Source organism: Mytilus californianus, unplaced genomic scaffold (assembly GCF_021869535.1).
Source record: "Mytilus californianus isolate M0D057914Y unplaced genomic scaffold, xbMytCali1.0.p SCAF_9, whole genome shotgun sequence".
Classification (NCBI taxonomy): domain Eukaryota; kingdom Metazoa; phylum Mollusca; class Bivalvia; order Mytilida; family Mytilidae; genus Mytilus; species Mytilus californianus.
The window spans coordinates 76,589,114-76,608,492 of record NW_026262745.1 but is presented as its reverse complement, the minus strand read 5'-3'; the positions used below and the strand labels follow the sequence as shown (position 1 = coordinate 76,608,492).

Sequence of the window (19,379 nt, the reverse complement as noted above, 5' to 3'; positions counted from 1 at the left end):
ACCTATCATTTAACACAGCTAATAAAACTGATTTGACTGTTGTATTTAGTAAAATATGATAAAAGCAATACATTATACTAGTATAACTGTCTTACTTTTCAGGCAGTCGAGGTTGACGGCCTACAGACAGTTTGTATGTTGGAGCTGAGAGGAGAAAAACTTGGAAAAGGAAAGAGAGTAGTTATTCCATCGTGTGTGGTGAAATGCATTCGTGAAGCATTTCCCGAGCCAAATGGACATTACACAGGTTTTAGAACAGTATTTGACAATAGTTCACATTTGTTCTAATATATATATTTATTATGTACAGTACTGATGGATTAATTTTTTGATTTCAATTAAAAAATATTTGCTCTAATTTGACTCATTTATTTATTTGTGATTCACATTCAATCACAAACTTTGTTAAATCTTGAAATAAGATTTTGAACTAGTTCAGCCTTTTCCGGTGCAGGAACAGGTGCAATACTGCCCTGATTTTTGGTGTCAATTTTAGGAAAGATCATCTCCTCTTAGTGTTATACACTGGTTTAGCTACCCATTTTCCCGTTATCTTTGAGTACACTGTTTTGAACACTTCTTGTCCTTGTCCGTCAATTTTCTCCCACGGTTTTGTGACATATTGTGGTCAATTACTGCAAGCGACGTTCTAGCATTCATCTGGTCAAAGTCAAATTCTTGTCGTTTTGGAACATATTTTAAAAGTAAACTATGGTATACCTCCCAATTTCCAGTGTGGCAGAACTCACTTAAATGTTTAATGTCTTTCCTTAACCGTTTATTAAGGATAACTTCTTTCAAAGCATTGTGTGCTTTCGAATCTCTCACAAGCAACCTTTTTTTCTCAGCTATATCTGGTGTTATTTCTTCATGTGCACAGGAACTGACGGTCTTGCCCTCAAAAGTGTGCTTGTTTATCACATGATGAACGATGGAAACCCAACTTTCCTCTAACCATTCCTTATCACCGTTACAATTGCTAGTACACCACCATAGGTGATTGCATATAGCCTTAATCCATGGTGCAAGGTCTTCAGCTCCCCTCAGTTTGGATTTTTGTTGGAGTTTCTTGCGGACATTTTTTGCCGAATGCCATACATCAAACTGGTGTTCAGTTTCAGGATATTGTTTGTTCATCACACTTCTTATCTGGACATGTCTATCAGTTGCAAGAACAGTAATTTGAAAACCTTTGTCTAAAAGATACTCCATACATCGACGGAAACCCTCCACCTCCATCTTAGAGGAACTCCCAGTTTCAGTAACTTTGATAGTGACAAAAGCCAATATGTGTTGTGTTTCAATGTCAAGTAATGAATATGTGCAGTATTTGGCATTGAAACCAGGCGAATCACGCCTACCATCTCCTGCAAGCCTTAGTGGCCTATTTGAAGCTTTGACTTTGTCTAATAATTTTCCCTGTATTACCGTCCATGTATGTGCAATAACTGGCATAAGAATTTCTCGTTGTATGGTGTAGTAAGTTGAACTTCCAATAAATTTTTAATTCATATCCTCAGCAAATTAGGCTATGTGTGTGTAGGTTTGACCACATAACATTGTAGCAGCAGTGACTAGTAAGTTGTCAGCTGGCATGTTGCCTATGAGAGGTTGGGATAACCACTTATAGACAAGATGCCCACTGGTACAGAACACAGAAACTCTCATGATGGTACCAGATGAACAATCTTTTTTAGTGTCTGACAAATCTATTGGACAGTTACACTCATCACATTTGAGTCTAGCAAAGAGTTGGTCAAGTTGATTTTCAAAAACAATGAATTTTCTTTGATTAGTGATGCAAGCTTTAGTATCAGAAGTTGCAGTACTATCATCTGAATCTGTGCTCTCATTTCCTTGATTTTCAAAGTTTTGTATATCACGGTCAATGTCAAAGGTCAAGTCATTTTAATCATCACCGAAAGAATTACTTGCAATTGAGTTATCGAAAATATCATTCTCTTGTTTTATTGGAGTTGAGATTGACGGAGGTATTTTTGGTATTGGGGTTAATGGCCAAATAGCTAAAGTCTTGTCTGTTGTTTCCATGGTTATATCAGTGTTTACTCCAAATGAACAAGTTGATGGTCCAATTCGCATGGTGTAGCTGTGATCTGCTGTTAATATTGATGACTCGACGTTGTTGGCATGCAAACACATCATACAGGGATGACCACATGAGTTTCCTGAATACGTGACAGATAAATGGCTAGAATAAGTTGGTTCCTGACTTTGTAATTCCACTGTTTCAAGAACTTCAAAGTGTCCACTACATTCTCCTTGGTGCTCAGAAAAAATGCTCTATAACAAAAAATGTTTGAAAAAGTATTTATAATACACAATAAAACCTTTTCATTTTTTTGTCTTCATGACTAATAATATTTAATTAGAATTGTTTCAGAACTGAAATATATTTATAAAAGTTGTACCCCAAGCTGGAAAAAAAGATTTACAGATTGAGATATTCAAATTAATAAGAATTGCCAACAAAATATTTTGAAAATTGATTTGTTGATTGTAGTTTGCTTAACACCCAGTGGCAAATATTTCATGCATGTTCAGGACAAGAATAATAAATGCAATAGGTAGTTCCTGTAATAGAGGCCGGCAGGGATGAAGGTCTGGGAAATTTAGACTGCCACGAAAAAAAGAAGGGTATATTGGATAGGGACAGAATTTAAGCCTTGCAACAGGCCACCTATGGAGCCCTCAAAGAGTAATTGCAAGGGTTTTTTAACGTGCAAAAAGCGTGGTACTTTCTTTACACAAGGCTTCGGATTTAACGTCCCATTCTGACCAGACAGGGCTGCATATTTTTACATCACGCTAGCCAAACGGACGCCCCACTTTGGCGAGGATTTTACTGCTAGTCGGAGGAAGCCCAGTGGTGACCATATTTCTATTCCACAGTCACCCTCGGGGGCTTTAAAATTGAATCAAATCATTGTACAAAAAAATGTACTTTTGCATACCTGATCCTGTAAAGTCAAAGTCTCTGAACTGACTGAAGGTGTAGAACATGTTGCCGCTTTTGGTTTTTCAATAGACAGCTTGGTCTCTTCCTCGACCTGAAAAAAAATGAAATGAAATAAATACACGATATTTATTGGAATTGTTGTATTTCACCAACCAACCCCATCCCCCCCAGACCAGACACCCCCCCCCCCCCGCCGTCCCCTATTTTCTCTATGTGTACTAGTTTTGGATACCTGATCCTGTAAGGTCAAAGTCTCTGAACTGACTGATGGTGTAGAACATATTGCCGCTTTTTTTTTTAATTGACAACTTAATCTCTTCTTTGACCTGCAAAAGATAATGAAATAAAATAAATACACGATATTTATTGGAATTAAACTTTTAAGCTGACCCCTACCCATCACCCTTTTCCCCATATTTTTTCCAATTCCTCACGTGGAGAATAACAGTTTTTAAAATATCCGTTGTTGTTCTCTTGTGTTAATGCACAGCATATTTTATTTAAATAACTAGGCAAACGAATGTTTTGCGTTTCAGTAGCACAGACTGAAAAGGGGGTGTTAGAACCTAATCAATATTAGACAACTCCTACGAGACCAGGTTTCAGTACTTTGTTTTTGTTTATTAGTAACTGATATAAGTATTTGACCATCTCAGCAATGCATTATGATAATTGTTTATTATTCCCTGATCTCCGCGAGGAATGTTATATTGAGAACACACCGTGATACCATGATATATATTGTTTACAATCACGCGCATATTAAAAATGACCTCAAACGACCTGATAGTATGATACTACACACACATTACTGCACACGTGGAAATGGTTTTAATTTTGCGTATGACGATAAAACCAAGTACAAGTGATTCTTTTTTTAAATATTATTTTTATTTACTAACCTGTGCACTTCAACGTTTTTGTGTAGAATTGGTCGATCGTTCTTGTGTTTTTCTTGTGTCCATTCCTGTGTTGACAATTGTCGGCACTGCATTTTGTCGCAAATATTTTCTTTTTGGTAAGAAGTTCAAAGATTCTTTGACCAGGTTTCTCTCGAATGAATCCGGAGTGAAATGGTCTTCACAAACAACCTTGCTACTGTTATATTTAAAATTTTCTATTTGCAGTTTACCATTTTTCAAGTGCGAGATCCATTGTTTGCAAAGTTTTTTTATCTGCACTTTTTGAAGGATCAGGGATAAGGAAATTTGTTTTGTACATTTCCCCTTTTCGTTAGTACAATTAAATGCTTGGCAAGACGGCATCTTTATTGAAATATTCAGCGAAACATGTTTAATTTAAGCGAAGTAAAAAAATATTTTAATGATATGTTTATCCACACTGCTTCAGTACCAAACAGACTGTGTGACGTCACGAGACCTTCGGGGCTTATCGGTTTGAAACAATAAACAACGAGAATAATTGGCACTGAATCTGTCTTTTATTAGAAGAGTACTTACAAATGGCGTCTACCATCATATTGTGAAAATGTCAAATTTAATAAACCGTATTTCATTATTAGAAGAGTTACATTAAATCTCGTTGGGTTATTTACGTTTGATAAAACACTTTTTTTCATATAAACTCAGCTTCAGTCAAACCTGGAGTTTTCCTTTATTACCATTTATCACAGCGTTTACAATTATTTATGTTTTTTCTGGGTCTCTCATATTTAGTTTCTTTGTTTCTAATTCACAAAATTGGCAAAATACATGTATACATATGTAATGAAAGTTTTTTTTTAAGTAAACTGTCTGCTAGAAATTTGTTTTTCATAGTAATATAATATTTGAAATGCCAAATAAATGTTTTCTTTTTTATTTAAAGTTGTCAGCACTTTTTCTTCATTTCTAAAGATATTGCTCTGACATTTTCTCAATAAAATACGTTACTTTTTGTAGACCGGCAGTTAAAGTGCTGTGGATAAAGGCATTCTTTTCGTATTGAAAAAAACCCTGCTTTTGATAATCTTCATTTGTGTCCGTTTTAAGTCCGTCGTTTGGAAAATAATATTACATATATATATGCATATAAAGTCAGCACCAACTACTATTTCAAGTGCTCCACCCCTGTATTGATGAACTAATTGGGTATAATATAGAATTTGATTGTCATGAATACAGTTATCAATTTTAGTTTTGAACATTCTGCAGTAAAAAGTCGATTAAGAGATCATTTAGATTTTTGGGATCATATTTCAAAACCTTCTGAGTTTGATGTACGCATCATAAAATATGTTAACGTTATTCCCTTTGTCCAAGAACCTCCAAAATCTTTTATTTGAATAATAGCAGATCTGCTTTTAATAATTCATCTTTGTTTTGAAAACTATTACATGATTTAAAATAAAGGGTTGGATTACTGAAGATTCAAATTAACCCTATGTGATAAATCCTCTAACCGTGACTATCAGTGATCCCCAAAACAAAGATTAGTTTTAGATCTGAGACACTTTACTTAATATGTACAAACAAAGAAAACAAAGTTTGAAGGCGTTAGAGAGGCAAAGCAATATGCAAAAACAAATGTTTTTCATGTTCTAATTCGATTTACGTTCTGGTTATCACCACATAGATACACATCCAGAACTTTAAACATACATAGGTTTACTCTATTGTGATTGATGGACAAGAAAGATGTTTTGTTTTCTCTTTTTAACCATTTGGACTATCTTCTCCTGGACATATTTTCACTGAAGTAGTCCGAACATTAGTTACTTTTTGGAGAACACATAGTTTTCCGAACATAGGGTATTTGTACGACGGATATACATGTGACAACAAAAAAAGGTGTGTTCGTATGTCCAAATCAGTTTTACATACTTAGTGGAAATCTGGATTTTTACCAAATTTTGAAAAGTCTATTTTTTTACCAGTATAAAAACTAGGCTGGTTAGTTTTTTTTCAGGAAATCTACTATCTGGTGTTATTGAATTTCCAAAAAAGAAAATAAATAACTACAGTTTAAAATTGAATTTCTTTTTTTTAGATAAGGCCACACCATTTTGATTTATAGTTCTTCGGACAAAAGCTCCAAAAAATATGGGGCGAGCGAGCGAAATTTGTTTGATTGTATATATTTCTTGAAATTGAGTTTTGATGAGGCGGGGGTCTACAAGTGGAGCGAGCGGTATAATTATTTTTTTAAATTGTGCAATTTAGAATTTTATGCTTATGTTAAAACTGGGTTACTTCAAAGAAAAAAGAGGAGAAACATGATCTTATGCATACAATTAGATGTATGTGTGCCTGTAGTACAGTCTATACCATACTAAACTTTCTGGTTCGCTTTGATTTAGTATAATTTTGATTATTTTCGTCAAATAAGCTTTGACTGTGTGAATTTTCATTTAGATTCATACATGTGTATATACATGTATTAAGGAAGCATAGCGGATGAAGTTTAGCAAAAGGTATTATATAGGTTGAGTAAATTCATTGTGTGGAATACAATTAAAATATGTGTATATTAAAAAAAAAAGCCTTGAAAAATATTAAATATCTTTAATATCGTTGTTTTCATTATATGGTAATGATTGCTTCTTGTCTGCTTGACATCTAGTTGGAACTAGTTATCCATATTATGATCAACATAATGAGTGTCAGAGGTGAATAATATTTCAACAACATCCTGAGTAATAGTTATATTGCTATGCATGTAGATCTCAGTGTAATGAAACATTCCCTTAAAATACCTCAAGTCCTTCAACCATATGCATATGCATTATTCTGACTTGGCAAAATACATTTTCCTTTTGCCCGTGAAACCTTCAAGGTATTTCAAACTGGAAGTGATTGCACCAATAATACATCCCTAATTATTATTGAATCCGGGTCCGTTCGCCCTGATTCACGTTCGCCCTAGTACCTGTTCGCCCTGATACCTGTTCGCCCAGGGTCCATTCGCCCTGATTTTTATTTTTTTCTAATTGTTGTCTAGTCGCATAATTTTAAGTATTTGAACAAAATATGTTAAAGTTTGTTGAAAAATTGACAGAATATTTATATTGCCGCACTCAATTTATCATTTTCCCTTTGATTTACAGAGTAGAATACTGGAATACAATGTATTTATCTTTATTGATATTTGTTAACAAAAGAATTGTATTCAGTCAATCACGAATGTATGCAGTATAACTGAGACTAGTCTCAGAGTATAAATAAATGAACTTGTAAAACCGTTTCATGATTTACAGTTTGTACATCATTGTTTTTATTAATTTCAAGTTGAATATTTTATCAAAACAAAACGTTTGCTTTTATTATTAATCCATCAAAAGACAAGTATCACAATAATCAGTGATCCGAATTATTTTGTCATTGAACAATTAATGATCCTAAACAAGCCATAAACTTTTAAATATTTCCATGTTTCCATAAATTTCAAGAATATATACCATAGAAATATCTTAATAAGTTTATTCAACTTCAATGCCCTGCATATTAATATTTGTTTAGTAGGGAGAACGGACTCTATGGGCGAACGAACTCAGGACGAACGGACCCACGGCGAACATGTTATTACGGCGAATGGACCCGATACCAAATACTAGCATGTCAATCCCAGTATCATTTTGGTCTTGAACGTTGGAACTCTTAAATTTTCCCTAACAAAAGAGCTCTGATGCATGTCAATAGACTTACAAGGGGATATGGAGTTTTCATCAAAATAAGATTAATCTGTCTATTTTTTAAATCATGTGAATTTAATATTAATTTCATCCACGACAGATAGCCTTATCTATGTCAGTTGTCGTTCCAGATTACTCTGACGTCCAACGACTGACAAGCTGGGACCGTGGGACAACACCATATCTTGTCTGGCAAAACAGCTGTTGGACGTTAGAGTAATCTCGGACTATGTCTGTTGAACAGCTGAAACAATGATCGGGGATGAGAATGGATCTAACGAGTACAAATGTGATCGTGGTCATCTAACGAAAGATTTTTTATTTTGTCTCCTAGAACAGGTCTTCATAAATAAAACGAAATGCATTTCAAATAACTGTATGTTTAATAACTACTGGTACTTGTCCACGGCAATGAACTGACACAACTTCATGTTGGCATCCCGATTTTTGACCTTTTATTTACAAATCGATTTATCACACGTGCGTTTGAATCGATTGGAGCAATATGTGCACAAGAAAAACGTCTATGAGGAAAAACAAATGTCAAGGATAAACTAATTTTGGAGCGGCATGCGGCCCAAAAATTTGCAGAAGCGGTAATTATTTTTTTTATTGAAAAGTCAATTTCTCAAAAACAGGAGCGGGAAAATCCAAAAAACTATTAATCAAATTGGTGTGGCCTAACCGTCAACTGCCCGAAATTTGGCATCAGTTATCGGGAAGATAATCCGTTAAATTCATATTAGTATGTTTGCAGTTAGCAGGAAAACTTGTAATTTGTTTTACTATATATCAAATTGTTGTGGATAACAATGTCAAGTGGGCAGCAGGAAGTCTGATTTACATTAATTTGCTATGAATATTTATACACTTTGCATAGTTAACAGTACAACTGTTGAAGTTCAGTGGGTCCCACGATCTGAATATGTACAAGCAGATTACTTTGGCCGACAGTGTACTGCAAATGTTTAATAAAAAGATCGAGGAAATTATCTATTCACAGATTTGCAGACACAATCATCAGATGGATCGGTTTAATTTAAAATTTTTGGTTCCAGGAACCTAAGGATTTAATGCTTTAGCTTGCGACTGGTCCGGTGAAAACAACTGGATTATGCCCCCAGTTGGTTTAATTTGCAGAGTATTAAGTGCCAGATATTTTAAGAATCAGGCCTAACCGACCTATCCAAATTAATCCTATTTCTAAGTTTCCATCATCCTGAGTTAGAAATGGTAGGTCTTTCGTTGCTGCGTGTCTGGTAGTTCGAGAAATCTCTAGATTAATTTTGGTTAGATAGATAGCAAATTACGCAGTTAGCTCCCATTAATTTTTTATTTCTAGTGCATTTCAACCAAATTATAAATTGAATTACTAGAACAGGAAAAGGAAACGAATGTAATGTTCATGCACCCTTATACATTTTTAACATAAACTAATATCAACTTGAGTGGGTTTTTGAAAAATGTTCAGATGGTGGTAAAAGCATCAAACTTTGCAGAGTTATAGTTTAGGTCATAGCAAACATTTATAGCTATGGACCCATTTCAGAAAATCAAAATGGCTTCTCTCGGCTGATATTTTAAAATGGCCGCCAGAAAATTAATAAAAAACATCATAAAAAAATCATGAAAAATAAATGGATTTACCAATTTTGATAAAACTTCGTATATTTATCTCTAATGACAAGAAATATCATCTGAGGACTTCAGATATTAGAGTATTGGTGGCCATCTTGAATGGTGGCCATTTTGAAAACAATAATTTCCAACTTATCATAATTCGCGATTTTTATTATTTTGCTATTTGCATTTATACTAATGTTTTGATGTATTTACAACAAGTTTTGCAAATTACTGTTATAGGAATGTTGATATTTATATCTATTATATTCACCAAGTGGTCAAATAAGTCATGCACATGTTGATGAAATTAAGGTATCTTATGAATAATTTCATTTTATTTACATTTTTGCCTAAGTAACTTTTACAGCAGGAAAGTACGTAATATATGACCACACTATGTCGAAAAGGATGTTTGATATGTCAAGAGAGGACACGTGAGGATTTACATACCCTACAAATAACAAATGAATAGACATAGACATTGGTTCTGGTTATACGTCCTTTGATGCTAGAAAACAAACATGTTGCGCATTGAATTTGGGTTTCCCCATCACTCAACTTGGAACAGTTGAATGATGGCCATGGAATTGAAAAAAAAAAAACATTCCAGAATGACTAAGCAAAATGGCACAAATCATGTCGAAACAAATGATCAGATATCAAAATATTTCGTCAGGAAACACAAACAAAAACATTCTTCTGAAGTCAACGATTGAAAATACCAATAAAATAATCAGACACAGTTGAGGTGAATCAACAAGAACAATGACTGCAGGGTATTTTTTCTGTGGTAATGTATCTGACGATCTTCACAATGCATCCACATTTATGATCGACAGAAGAGTACGTGAGTGTGAACTTTAACTACAAGACACTGTTCTCTTAGCCAAACTAAGTGCTGGAGATTTAATATAACTGGAAGCCATGGAGTATGATTAATATTAGATAAAACTTAACAACAAGGCAAGTAGACAGAATTCAATGACAAAGACAGAAAGCCAGGAATCTGTTATCCATGGAATTGTGCTTGCCGAATTAATATAGTACATTGACGGCTAACGGTCTGCAAAAGATATTGTGTCAATCTTCAAGCTTGCTGATCTCACTAAATTGTACGGAAAACGTCTTGTGCAACTCCCGAGTTGTCATGGAAGGAATGATTAATACAAGGCTTCTGAACAATTGGATACTAGCCTCTGTTGCAGATCTGCAAGCACACAAGCAAGGTCTGTTCTCCTCATTTTCATGTTGGGGAAGTCCTAAAAGAGGCCACATCTGATAGTCTTGATGATGAGTGAATCATCATATATATCCAAAGCAGCTAATATAATTCAAAGAGATATGCTTGATACTAAGAATAGTTTCACATGGACATTCAATGACAGCTGTCAACATGAATCAGTTCAACAGAATTTTTTTCCTTAGTAAGAATGATACTAAGTGGGCCAAACATCGAGATACATGACTCTCTATCTGAGGAGTGATAAGTTGCAATTGTATCCTTCCGACGACGAATTGCGCAATTGAGCTGTAACAGCTGAGAAATGGCTAGTGTTGTCTACGACTCAACGATATAACTGGACTGTGTCTAGATGTTTGGCCAACCTAGAACCATTCTTACTAAGGAAACTAATTCCGTGGAACTGATTCATGTTGCCAGCTGTCATTGAATGTACATTTACTTTTATAAATTGTTACTTGGATGGAGAGTTGCCTCATTGGCACTCATACCACATCTTCCTATATCTATGTAAAGCTATTCTTAGTATAAGGACTTCGAACTATTTGTGCTGCTTTAGGCTATTATAATGCCTTTATCGATACAACTGTAAGATGTTGCCTATTTCATTTCAGAGCTTCACCAACATCTTCGCTGAAAATCAGGTAAACGTCTCTACCTTGCTTGTGTGCTTGCAGGTCTGCTATGGCGGCTAGTATCCAATTTTTCACATGTGTTGTATTAATCATTCCTTCCATGACAACTTCCAGTACCTCAAGGCGTTTATTGTATAAGTTAGCGAGATCGGCAAGCTTGAATATTGGCTTAAGACCTGTTCCAGACCGCGAGCCGTCATCCCCGTCGTCGATGTACTAGTATTCTATTAATTCGGCAAGAACAATTCCACGGATAACAGATTCCTGTATTTCTTTATTTGTCTTTTGATTCTGCCTAGTTGCCATGTTGTTAAGTTTTATAAAACAGTTACCATGATACTTGTCCCGCTGTGATATTAAATCTCCAGCAATTAGTTTGGCTACGAGAACAGTGTCTTTTAGTTCAAGTTCTTAGTCACGTAATCTTTTGTCGATCATAAATTTCGATGCATCGTGAAAATTGTCAGATACATCACCACAAAAAAACACCATGCATCATTGTTTTTGTTGATTCACCACAAATGTGTCTGATTATTTTTCAGTTTGTTTTTTTTTTTCAATCAGTGACTCGTCTTCAACTGCAGAAGTATGTTTTCGCTTCTCCAGACGAGATATTTTGAGACCTGATCATTTGTTTTGACAGAGTTGTGTGGTCATATATTACGCAATTTTCTGTTGTAAAAAGTTATTTAGGCAAACTTGTAAGTAAATGAAATTATGTATTAGATACCTTCATTTCGTCAACTTATTTGAACACTTGGTGAATAAGTCCTCATACGATAGTCCTTGTCATTATTGATAAAAATATGAAGGTTATATAAATTGGTAAAGTCATTTTTTTTAATTTTTTTTTTTTATTAATTTTCTGGCGGCATTTAAATGGCCGCCCAGAGCAGCCATTTTGATTTTCTGAAATGTGTTCATAACAATAAATGTTTGCCATGACCTAATCTAAAACTCTGCAAACATATTGGAACCCTTCTGGACATGTCTGCAGCAATTTTCCTTAAAATCTGCACAAATCGACAGGACTATACTTAAACATTTACATTACAAACAGGTAAGTACAAAACCGGACGAATCTTATTAACTCCAAAAGTGTCTAAAAGGATCAAGACAGGGTTTACCGACATGGTAAAAGTCTCTTGTTATGCATGTGTCAGCCGGCATGCAAACACATATTATCACAATAGAGATAAGAAAAAGGCCACATAATAATTTCTCAATGCTTGTGTCCATTGTCTGTCCTCAACAGTCGTCGTCATCCTCGAACTTTTACCAAATTCTTTTCCTCAGAAATTTGATGTCTAATTGGATTTAATTGCATTATCTGACTTAAAAACCGTCCAAATTTGTTTTAAATATCTTGTGATTGTTTATAATATATACAGTGTTTTATATTACAATTTCCGAAAACGCATATCTTTCAGCAGATATTTTTGGCGAATATGTACGTGGTCCTTACGAATATTATCCAATATTTAAATATATGTTGTATCTGATGATAATTAATAATTTATATATAAAGGTTGAGACTGAACACGAATGCAGCCACATACATTTCAGACAAAAATCATATGAAAATTGACGTTTTATGGCACATTTGATATTTTTGTCATATCTAAGCTTGAATTAGAACGTCCTTAATTAATGAATACATTCATTTTTTTGCATAAACTAATTGAATCGACTAAAGTAGACACAAGTGTTTGAAATATGTTAAAAAACTTTCTTCAGATGTACTTCGAATTTTATACCAAAATTAGCGCTTCCCGGACCTGTCCTTTCAGTTTATTTGGTAAACATGTTCAAGCATTAAAACGTTGAATTTGATCTGGTTTTTACTCGAATCGGGATAATGTTTTTCAACACACCACACCCGAAAAGGAAAACAAGTAAACGTAAACTACATGGAATTCTTTGGTACATTTTAATGTATTACGAGTATTCTAAATAGCTTAATGTCTCACTCAATCAAAGGACATTTCTCTCAAGTACCCTTATAAACACGGAATTGAATGTTCTCGAATATGTCATGCGTTTTTTAATCCTTGTATAAACATAATCACCAAATCGTGAAATCTTCAATATAAAACCTAGAAGAGCAGATAAATACAATTTTTTAACACAGAGTGAAGATTGTAATAAGATATGCTATTCAAATTTGATATGCAATGTCATGACAAACTCATTATAAACCGACCCACGTGATATAATAATGTATTCAAAATTTGTATATCAGCGAGTGGATGAATATTGGTTTATCATAACATGCATAACCAACGCGACTATATTTCACTGAATCTAAAGTAGTATAAGTTTCCAAATTGAGTAGCTGCTTGCCCTTCTACAGAGAAAGAAAGTATGGCATATTCTCAGTCAGTACAAAAAGCACATTCTACAGCAAAGTGCCAAATGTGTGAACAGACTATGCACCTAAAATGGAGGTGTATCGATTGTGACTTACTTTTATGCGACATTTGCAACTTGGTATTCCATTCCAAAAATAAAATGTTATCAGAACATGTTCGCATTGACATAAAACAATATGGATTGAATGGTGAAATTGAATATATCCAAAGGACTGCTTTAAGAAACATTTTCTGTACTGAGCATGTGCATCAAAAATGTAGTTTATTTTGTTACGAATGTGGCACTCAAATTTGCAATACATGTATTATAGAAAATTTTCACAGGGATCATGCACTGTATAAAATAGAGGATATTTACTTTGAGAAAATGGCGATTCTCAAAGAAATGAATACCGAAACAGAATCTGAAATAGCTAAATGCATAGAAGAGGAGAGGCGATTTAAATAAACTTTTGAAGAAGGGAGAAAACAGTATAAAGAAACAGAAAAAGCAATACTTCAAAGAGAGGATGAATTTGTGAATATTCTGAGACGATGTTCTGAAAGACTTCTAGTTGAAATCAGAATGGAATGGGGTGATATTGACGAAAGTATCTCTTGCAGACATAGTAAGGTGAACAAACATAAAAAACATAGAGAAAAGAAAGGACTTCATTAGTAAAACATTAGCTTCGCAACAAGTTATGGAAATCCTGAAGACTACCCGTACTCCTTGTCAGAAAATGGTAACTAAAAACATATTTATCTAACGAGAACTCCAACAGTCAAAAGCTATCATGCCAAAGAATGTAGCTTTATCCCTTGACAACTTATTTGGCTATTTATCTGGAGGTCCAGAATATGAACTCGTCAATTTTGTTACAGTTAATATGCAGGAGATTTCAAAAATACTGTTTTCTGAGAATAGAAATGTATTTTTTCGAGTTTAACCGAAGGAGTTTTGCAACAGGCTAATATTGAAAATAACGATGTTATAATTGAAAGAGAGGTCAAAGGTATAAAAGTTTGTGATATGGCTCTAATGGCAAATAACAAGATTTTGCTCTCATTAAAAAGTACGAAACTAAATGTTTGGAATTTAGAAGGCAAAGAAGGGTTATTTCATTCCGTTTCTCCTAGTTATGATACGTATGGCATTCATATCACCGAAGACAATAACATTTTTGTAGGCTTATCATCATCACATTATGTAAGCGAATGGGACCGGAGTGGGGTAAAATATTAGTTTCAAACGCAAACAATATAATTGAGAATGGAAATGGGGAATGTGTCAAAGAGACAACAACCCGACCATAGAGCAGACAACAGCCGGAGGCCACCAATGGCTCTTCGAAGCAGCGAGAAACTCCCGCACCCGGAGGCGTCCTTCAGCTGGCCCCTAAACAAATATGTATACTAGTTCAGTGATAATGGACGCCATACTAAATTCCAAATTATACACAAGAAACTAAAAATTAAAAATGATACAAGACTAACAAAGGCCAGAGGCTCCTGACTTGGGACAGGCGCAAAAATGCGGCTGGGTTAAACATGTTTTTTGAGATCGCAAACCTCCCCCTATACCTCTAGCCAATGTAGAAAAAACAAACGTACAACAGTACGCACAGTAAAACTCAGTTTAAGAGAAGTCCGAGTCCGATGTCAGAATAGGAAAGAAAAGAAAATAAACAAAATGACAATAATACATAAATAACAACAGACTACTAGCAGTTACTGACATGCTAGCTCCAGACCTCAATTAAACTGATTGAAAGATTATGTCTTCATCATATGAATATCAGGCACAATCCCTCCTGTTAGGGATTTAGTATTATACCATCATAAAATATATAAGAAGAACATAACCCGTGTTATAAAAACATTCGAACATGATCAAAAAACGAAACAAAAACTGTTGAAGTGTCCTTTGCGAATTGTAACCAATTATGACAAAACCATATGTGTCATTGATGTTGAGAGTAATGAAGGAAAGACAGGAAAATTGTTGTGTTTAAGTCGAGAGGGTACACTGAAATGTAAATACGAAGGCTCTTATTCCCCCGTCTTTGAAGTTTGGACATAGCAGGAACATCTGAAGGCCTTATTTTCGTCCTCGATTCATCAAGAAATATACACTGTTTAAATCAAGAAGGAAGTGTCACTTCATATAAACCGTTTCGTTCATATCCCGCGATTTCGTCCGGCTGTATAGCAATTGATTCACGTGGGTTTCTTCTGGATGGGCACACGAAATAACGTTCTAGAGAAAGTGAGCTTAATATTTATAAATTGATATAACAATTTTAAATATATTTATTTTTGATATTGTTCAAAATTGAGTAACTTTAAAACTCAACAATTGTTTATCAAAGGAAAAATCTGAAATAATGAAATCTGAGACTGTATTGAAAAGGAAAACACCAACCACTGTCCGTGATGTAATTTTATCATATTTTTGTTAACTGATCGGGAGTAGCTTACATTTAAATTGCATAAAGACAGTCCTTTTGAATTCTTATTACTGATTCGTTGTCACCTATCAGAGTCATAAAACAGCATTACAAGATAACTGAGTGTATGATATGGGACGATTAAACTAGATTAAAAGTAAATGTTCTTATATCTTAAGTGATTCAATGTTCTGACATGGTATTATCCTGTATAAAACAATGTCCAATTTTCAGATCAGTATTATAGTGGACTGACATTAAAACGGCTTAATTGCGGACGAAGATTTTAATTGTTAATATTCGGTTGACGAAGCACAATTCTCAAAAACGTGAAAACATTTAAAGGAAATATTTCACGTGGGTTTTTTGCTTTTGGTTGGAAAAATGGGTCGAAAATTTGAAATTTCAAAATGCATTGGAACTACTAACCTGAAATTGTTTCGACTTCTCTTAAAACTTAATGTACATTCGATACACCTATTCGGACTAACGCCCTCAAGGTATACAACTAATATTATTTTGACAGTTATTGTTTGTTTGCTTGTGAAGAACTACCTACTTATATTTTTTATTGTTAAATTTTTGCTATTTCTTTAGATTTAAATTGAGTTTTATTTCAACTTTGGAGGGTAGTTGTCTTATTTGCAATCATACCATATCTCCTAAGTTTTTTTATTTATTGCATGGTTTGCATAAACTCAACTTCGACAGAAAAGGATATTATGTAGACAAGTGAATTATATAGGTGTATGTTCGAAGTAAGAAATCATATTCGAATACCAATACGTAATTATAAATCAAACATATTATTGACATGTGAACGATGTCACATTATCTGGTTTTCTTCTACTCGATTGTGACATGGCGATATTTGTACTTACCACGAGCAACATGAAGGTTTCCACAAGTGGAGAAGGATCTGATAACTGTTTCCGATCAACTGAGATCACCCAACCCCGATATTTTAAATACGTTTAGATTAATTAATTAATTAAAAGATCCCAAATTCTTACATAGATACAGAGATTTGCGAGAGAAGTTTGGTTGTACACGTACCTGTAGTGTTGTTATTATGAACGGAATGTCTCATTCTTATTATTTCAATTATGTTGTTTATAAAGCCCGTAAATTCAAATTATATATGATGCATGTACACTAATTTGATAGGGTCTGCTTTGGTGGACCCTAGGAGTTTTTAATTGAATAATTAACGTGCATGACCTGTATTGCCATCTTTTCAGTGCTTCAAAAGGCATTTATTTTGAAATCCATCCAGATTATAATGTTAAGTGTATGTTATTTTGTGCAGTACTATGGGTTTGTAATTATCAGGACAAGATTCCCTGATAGTGATACATTTTGTTGTAAACAATGTCAATATTTGTTTTTGGATCGTACACTGTTCAACTTCTAATCATTTTTATAAATGAAACAAATGGATCGTCAGAGCCGACAATATATTGCTTTCTTGTACAATATTGACTGAAATATGTATCGTAATGGGATTTTACCGTTCCGTATTTTGGTAATGAATTGTAAGGGCACGATAGGTATTTTTTATTAGTCTTTCCACCTTTCCGTGGAAAGACCTTTTGATTTTGTTCTGATTATTATTAGGTCTTTCCACCTTTCCGTGGAAAGACCCATTGATTTTCTTCTGATTATTATTAGGTCTTTCCACTTTTCCGTGGAAAGACCTATTGCTTTTGTTCTGATTATTATTATTATTATTATTAGGTCTTTCTACTTTTCCGTGGAAAGACCTTTTGATTTTGTTCTGATTATTATTATTATTAGGTCTTTCCACTTTTCCGTGGAAAGACCTATTGATTCTGTTCTGATTATTATTATTTTTTTTTCTTCCGCCTAATTTTTTTCTTGCGTAGTATTGTTGTTTCACAAGATGTCGCTTAGATATTTGGTATATGCTATCGAACAGTTTATACGCTTTTAAAACTGACTCTGTTTAACCGAACATTTTACGTTGTAAGAGTTATCTCCCCAAACACTGTTTTTCTTGTGGCCACTACTCCTTCGCAACCGTAAGATTACGACAAATTTATTTTACCAAATTGCTCGTAACATTTTCAGGATGAGGCTGACCATTTGGACCGAAGCTATCCGGAGACTCCATATGAGAGTTATTTCCCCTTATGCATTTGATATAAGTGATATGCATTTCTAACTAGTAAACCATAGGTGATAGAGACCTAGGATCTTTTGATTTGAGGTCCTTGGTCCAAAAAAATGAAAATTAGGTCAAGGTCAAAGGTCAAGGTCATATTCTCAATATTGATTTTGGCTTATTATCACTTATTTTCAAATACCGTATAAGATATCGACAAATTATTTTTACTAAATTGTTAGTTGCGACATGTCGTAAATTTTGATTGCAAGGGTATGTTGACCGTCAATGGGAGTTTTCTCCCTTTTATACATGTATACTTAAAATTATCTGTATGGTGGTAAAACTCATTTACCAAGTATAATAAAGACCTAGGGTAATTTGATTCAAGGTCCTTGGTTTATGACCTTGAAATTGAGCTCAAGGTCAAAGTTGAATTTGACGTTCTAGATTTTGACCTTTGCTTTTACCTCATATGTATACATGATAAAGCCATTAGGTTGCAAGCCATTTGGCCTTGGAAAATCCAACCGGAAGTGACCTTGTGTAAACCAGAAGCTATTTTTTATACTTATTTATTATAAAAGTATATAGAACCATATATTTTTGGAATCAGTGTCAAGTGAACATTCAAATTACACCGGAAGTAACATTTTTCAAACCGGAAGTGACAAATTATCTCCCTTATTTAAAAAAATGTATAGAAACCATATATTTTTGGAATCAGCGTACAATAAGCTATCAATTGACGCTGGAAATGACATTTTAAACCAAAGTTTAATATTTCCATATCAAAATAGATCTTTATGTGTGGAAAGACCTTCAATTGTTCTCTGAACAATTGGTTTTTAATTATTATTATTTTTTTTCTTCCGCCCTAATTTTTTTCATGCGTAGTATTGTTGTTTCATAACATGTCGCTTAGATATTTAATATATGATATCGAACAGTTTATACGCTTTTGAAACTGACACCGGCTTAACCGAATACTTTACGTTGTAAGAGTTATCTCCTAAAACACTATTTTTCTTGTGGCCACTACTCCTTCGCAACCGTAAAAGATTACGACAAATTTATTTTACCAAATTGCTCGCTGTATCTTCAGGATGTTGAGTTTGGTTTTCACCGAAGCGTTTCGGAGACTCCATATGAGAGTTATTTCCCCTTTTGCATTTGATATAAGTGATATGCATTTCTAACTTGTAAGCCATAAGTGATAGAGACCTAGGGTCTTTTGATTTGAGGTCCTTGGTCTAAAAAAAAAGAAAATTTGGTCAAGGTTAAAGGTCAAGGTCATATTCTTAATTTTGATTTTGGCTTATTTTCACTTCTTTTCAAAAACCGTATA

At 34.0% G+C, this 19,379-nt stretch overlaps 1 protein-coding gene across 1 annotated transcript; it reads right to left on the bottom strand.

The window, feature by feature from the left end:
• Positions 1 to 102: 102 nt before the first annotated feature.
• On the bottom strand, positions 103 to 1,861 carry LOC127714210 (uncharacterized). The gene has a single exon (XM_052220237.1). The coding sequence runs from the start codon at positions 1,453 to 1,455 to the stop codon at positions 550 to 552; it is 906 nt and encodes a 301-aa protein (XP_052076197.1). The 5' UTR covers positions 1,456 to 1,861; the 3' UTR covers positions 103 to 549.
• Positions 1,862 to 19,379: the final 17,518 nt, after the last annotated feature.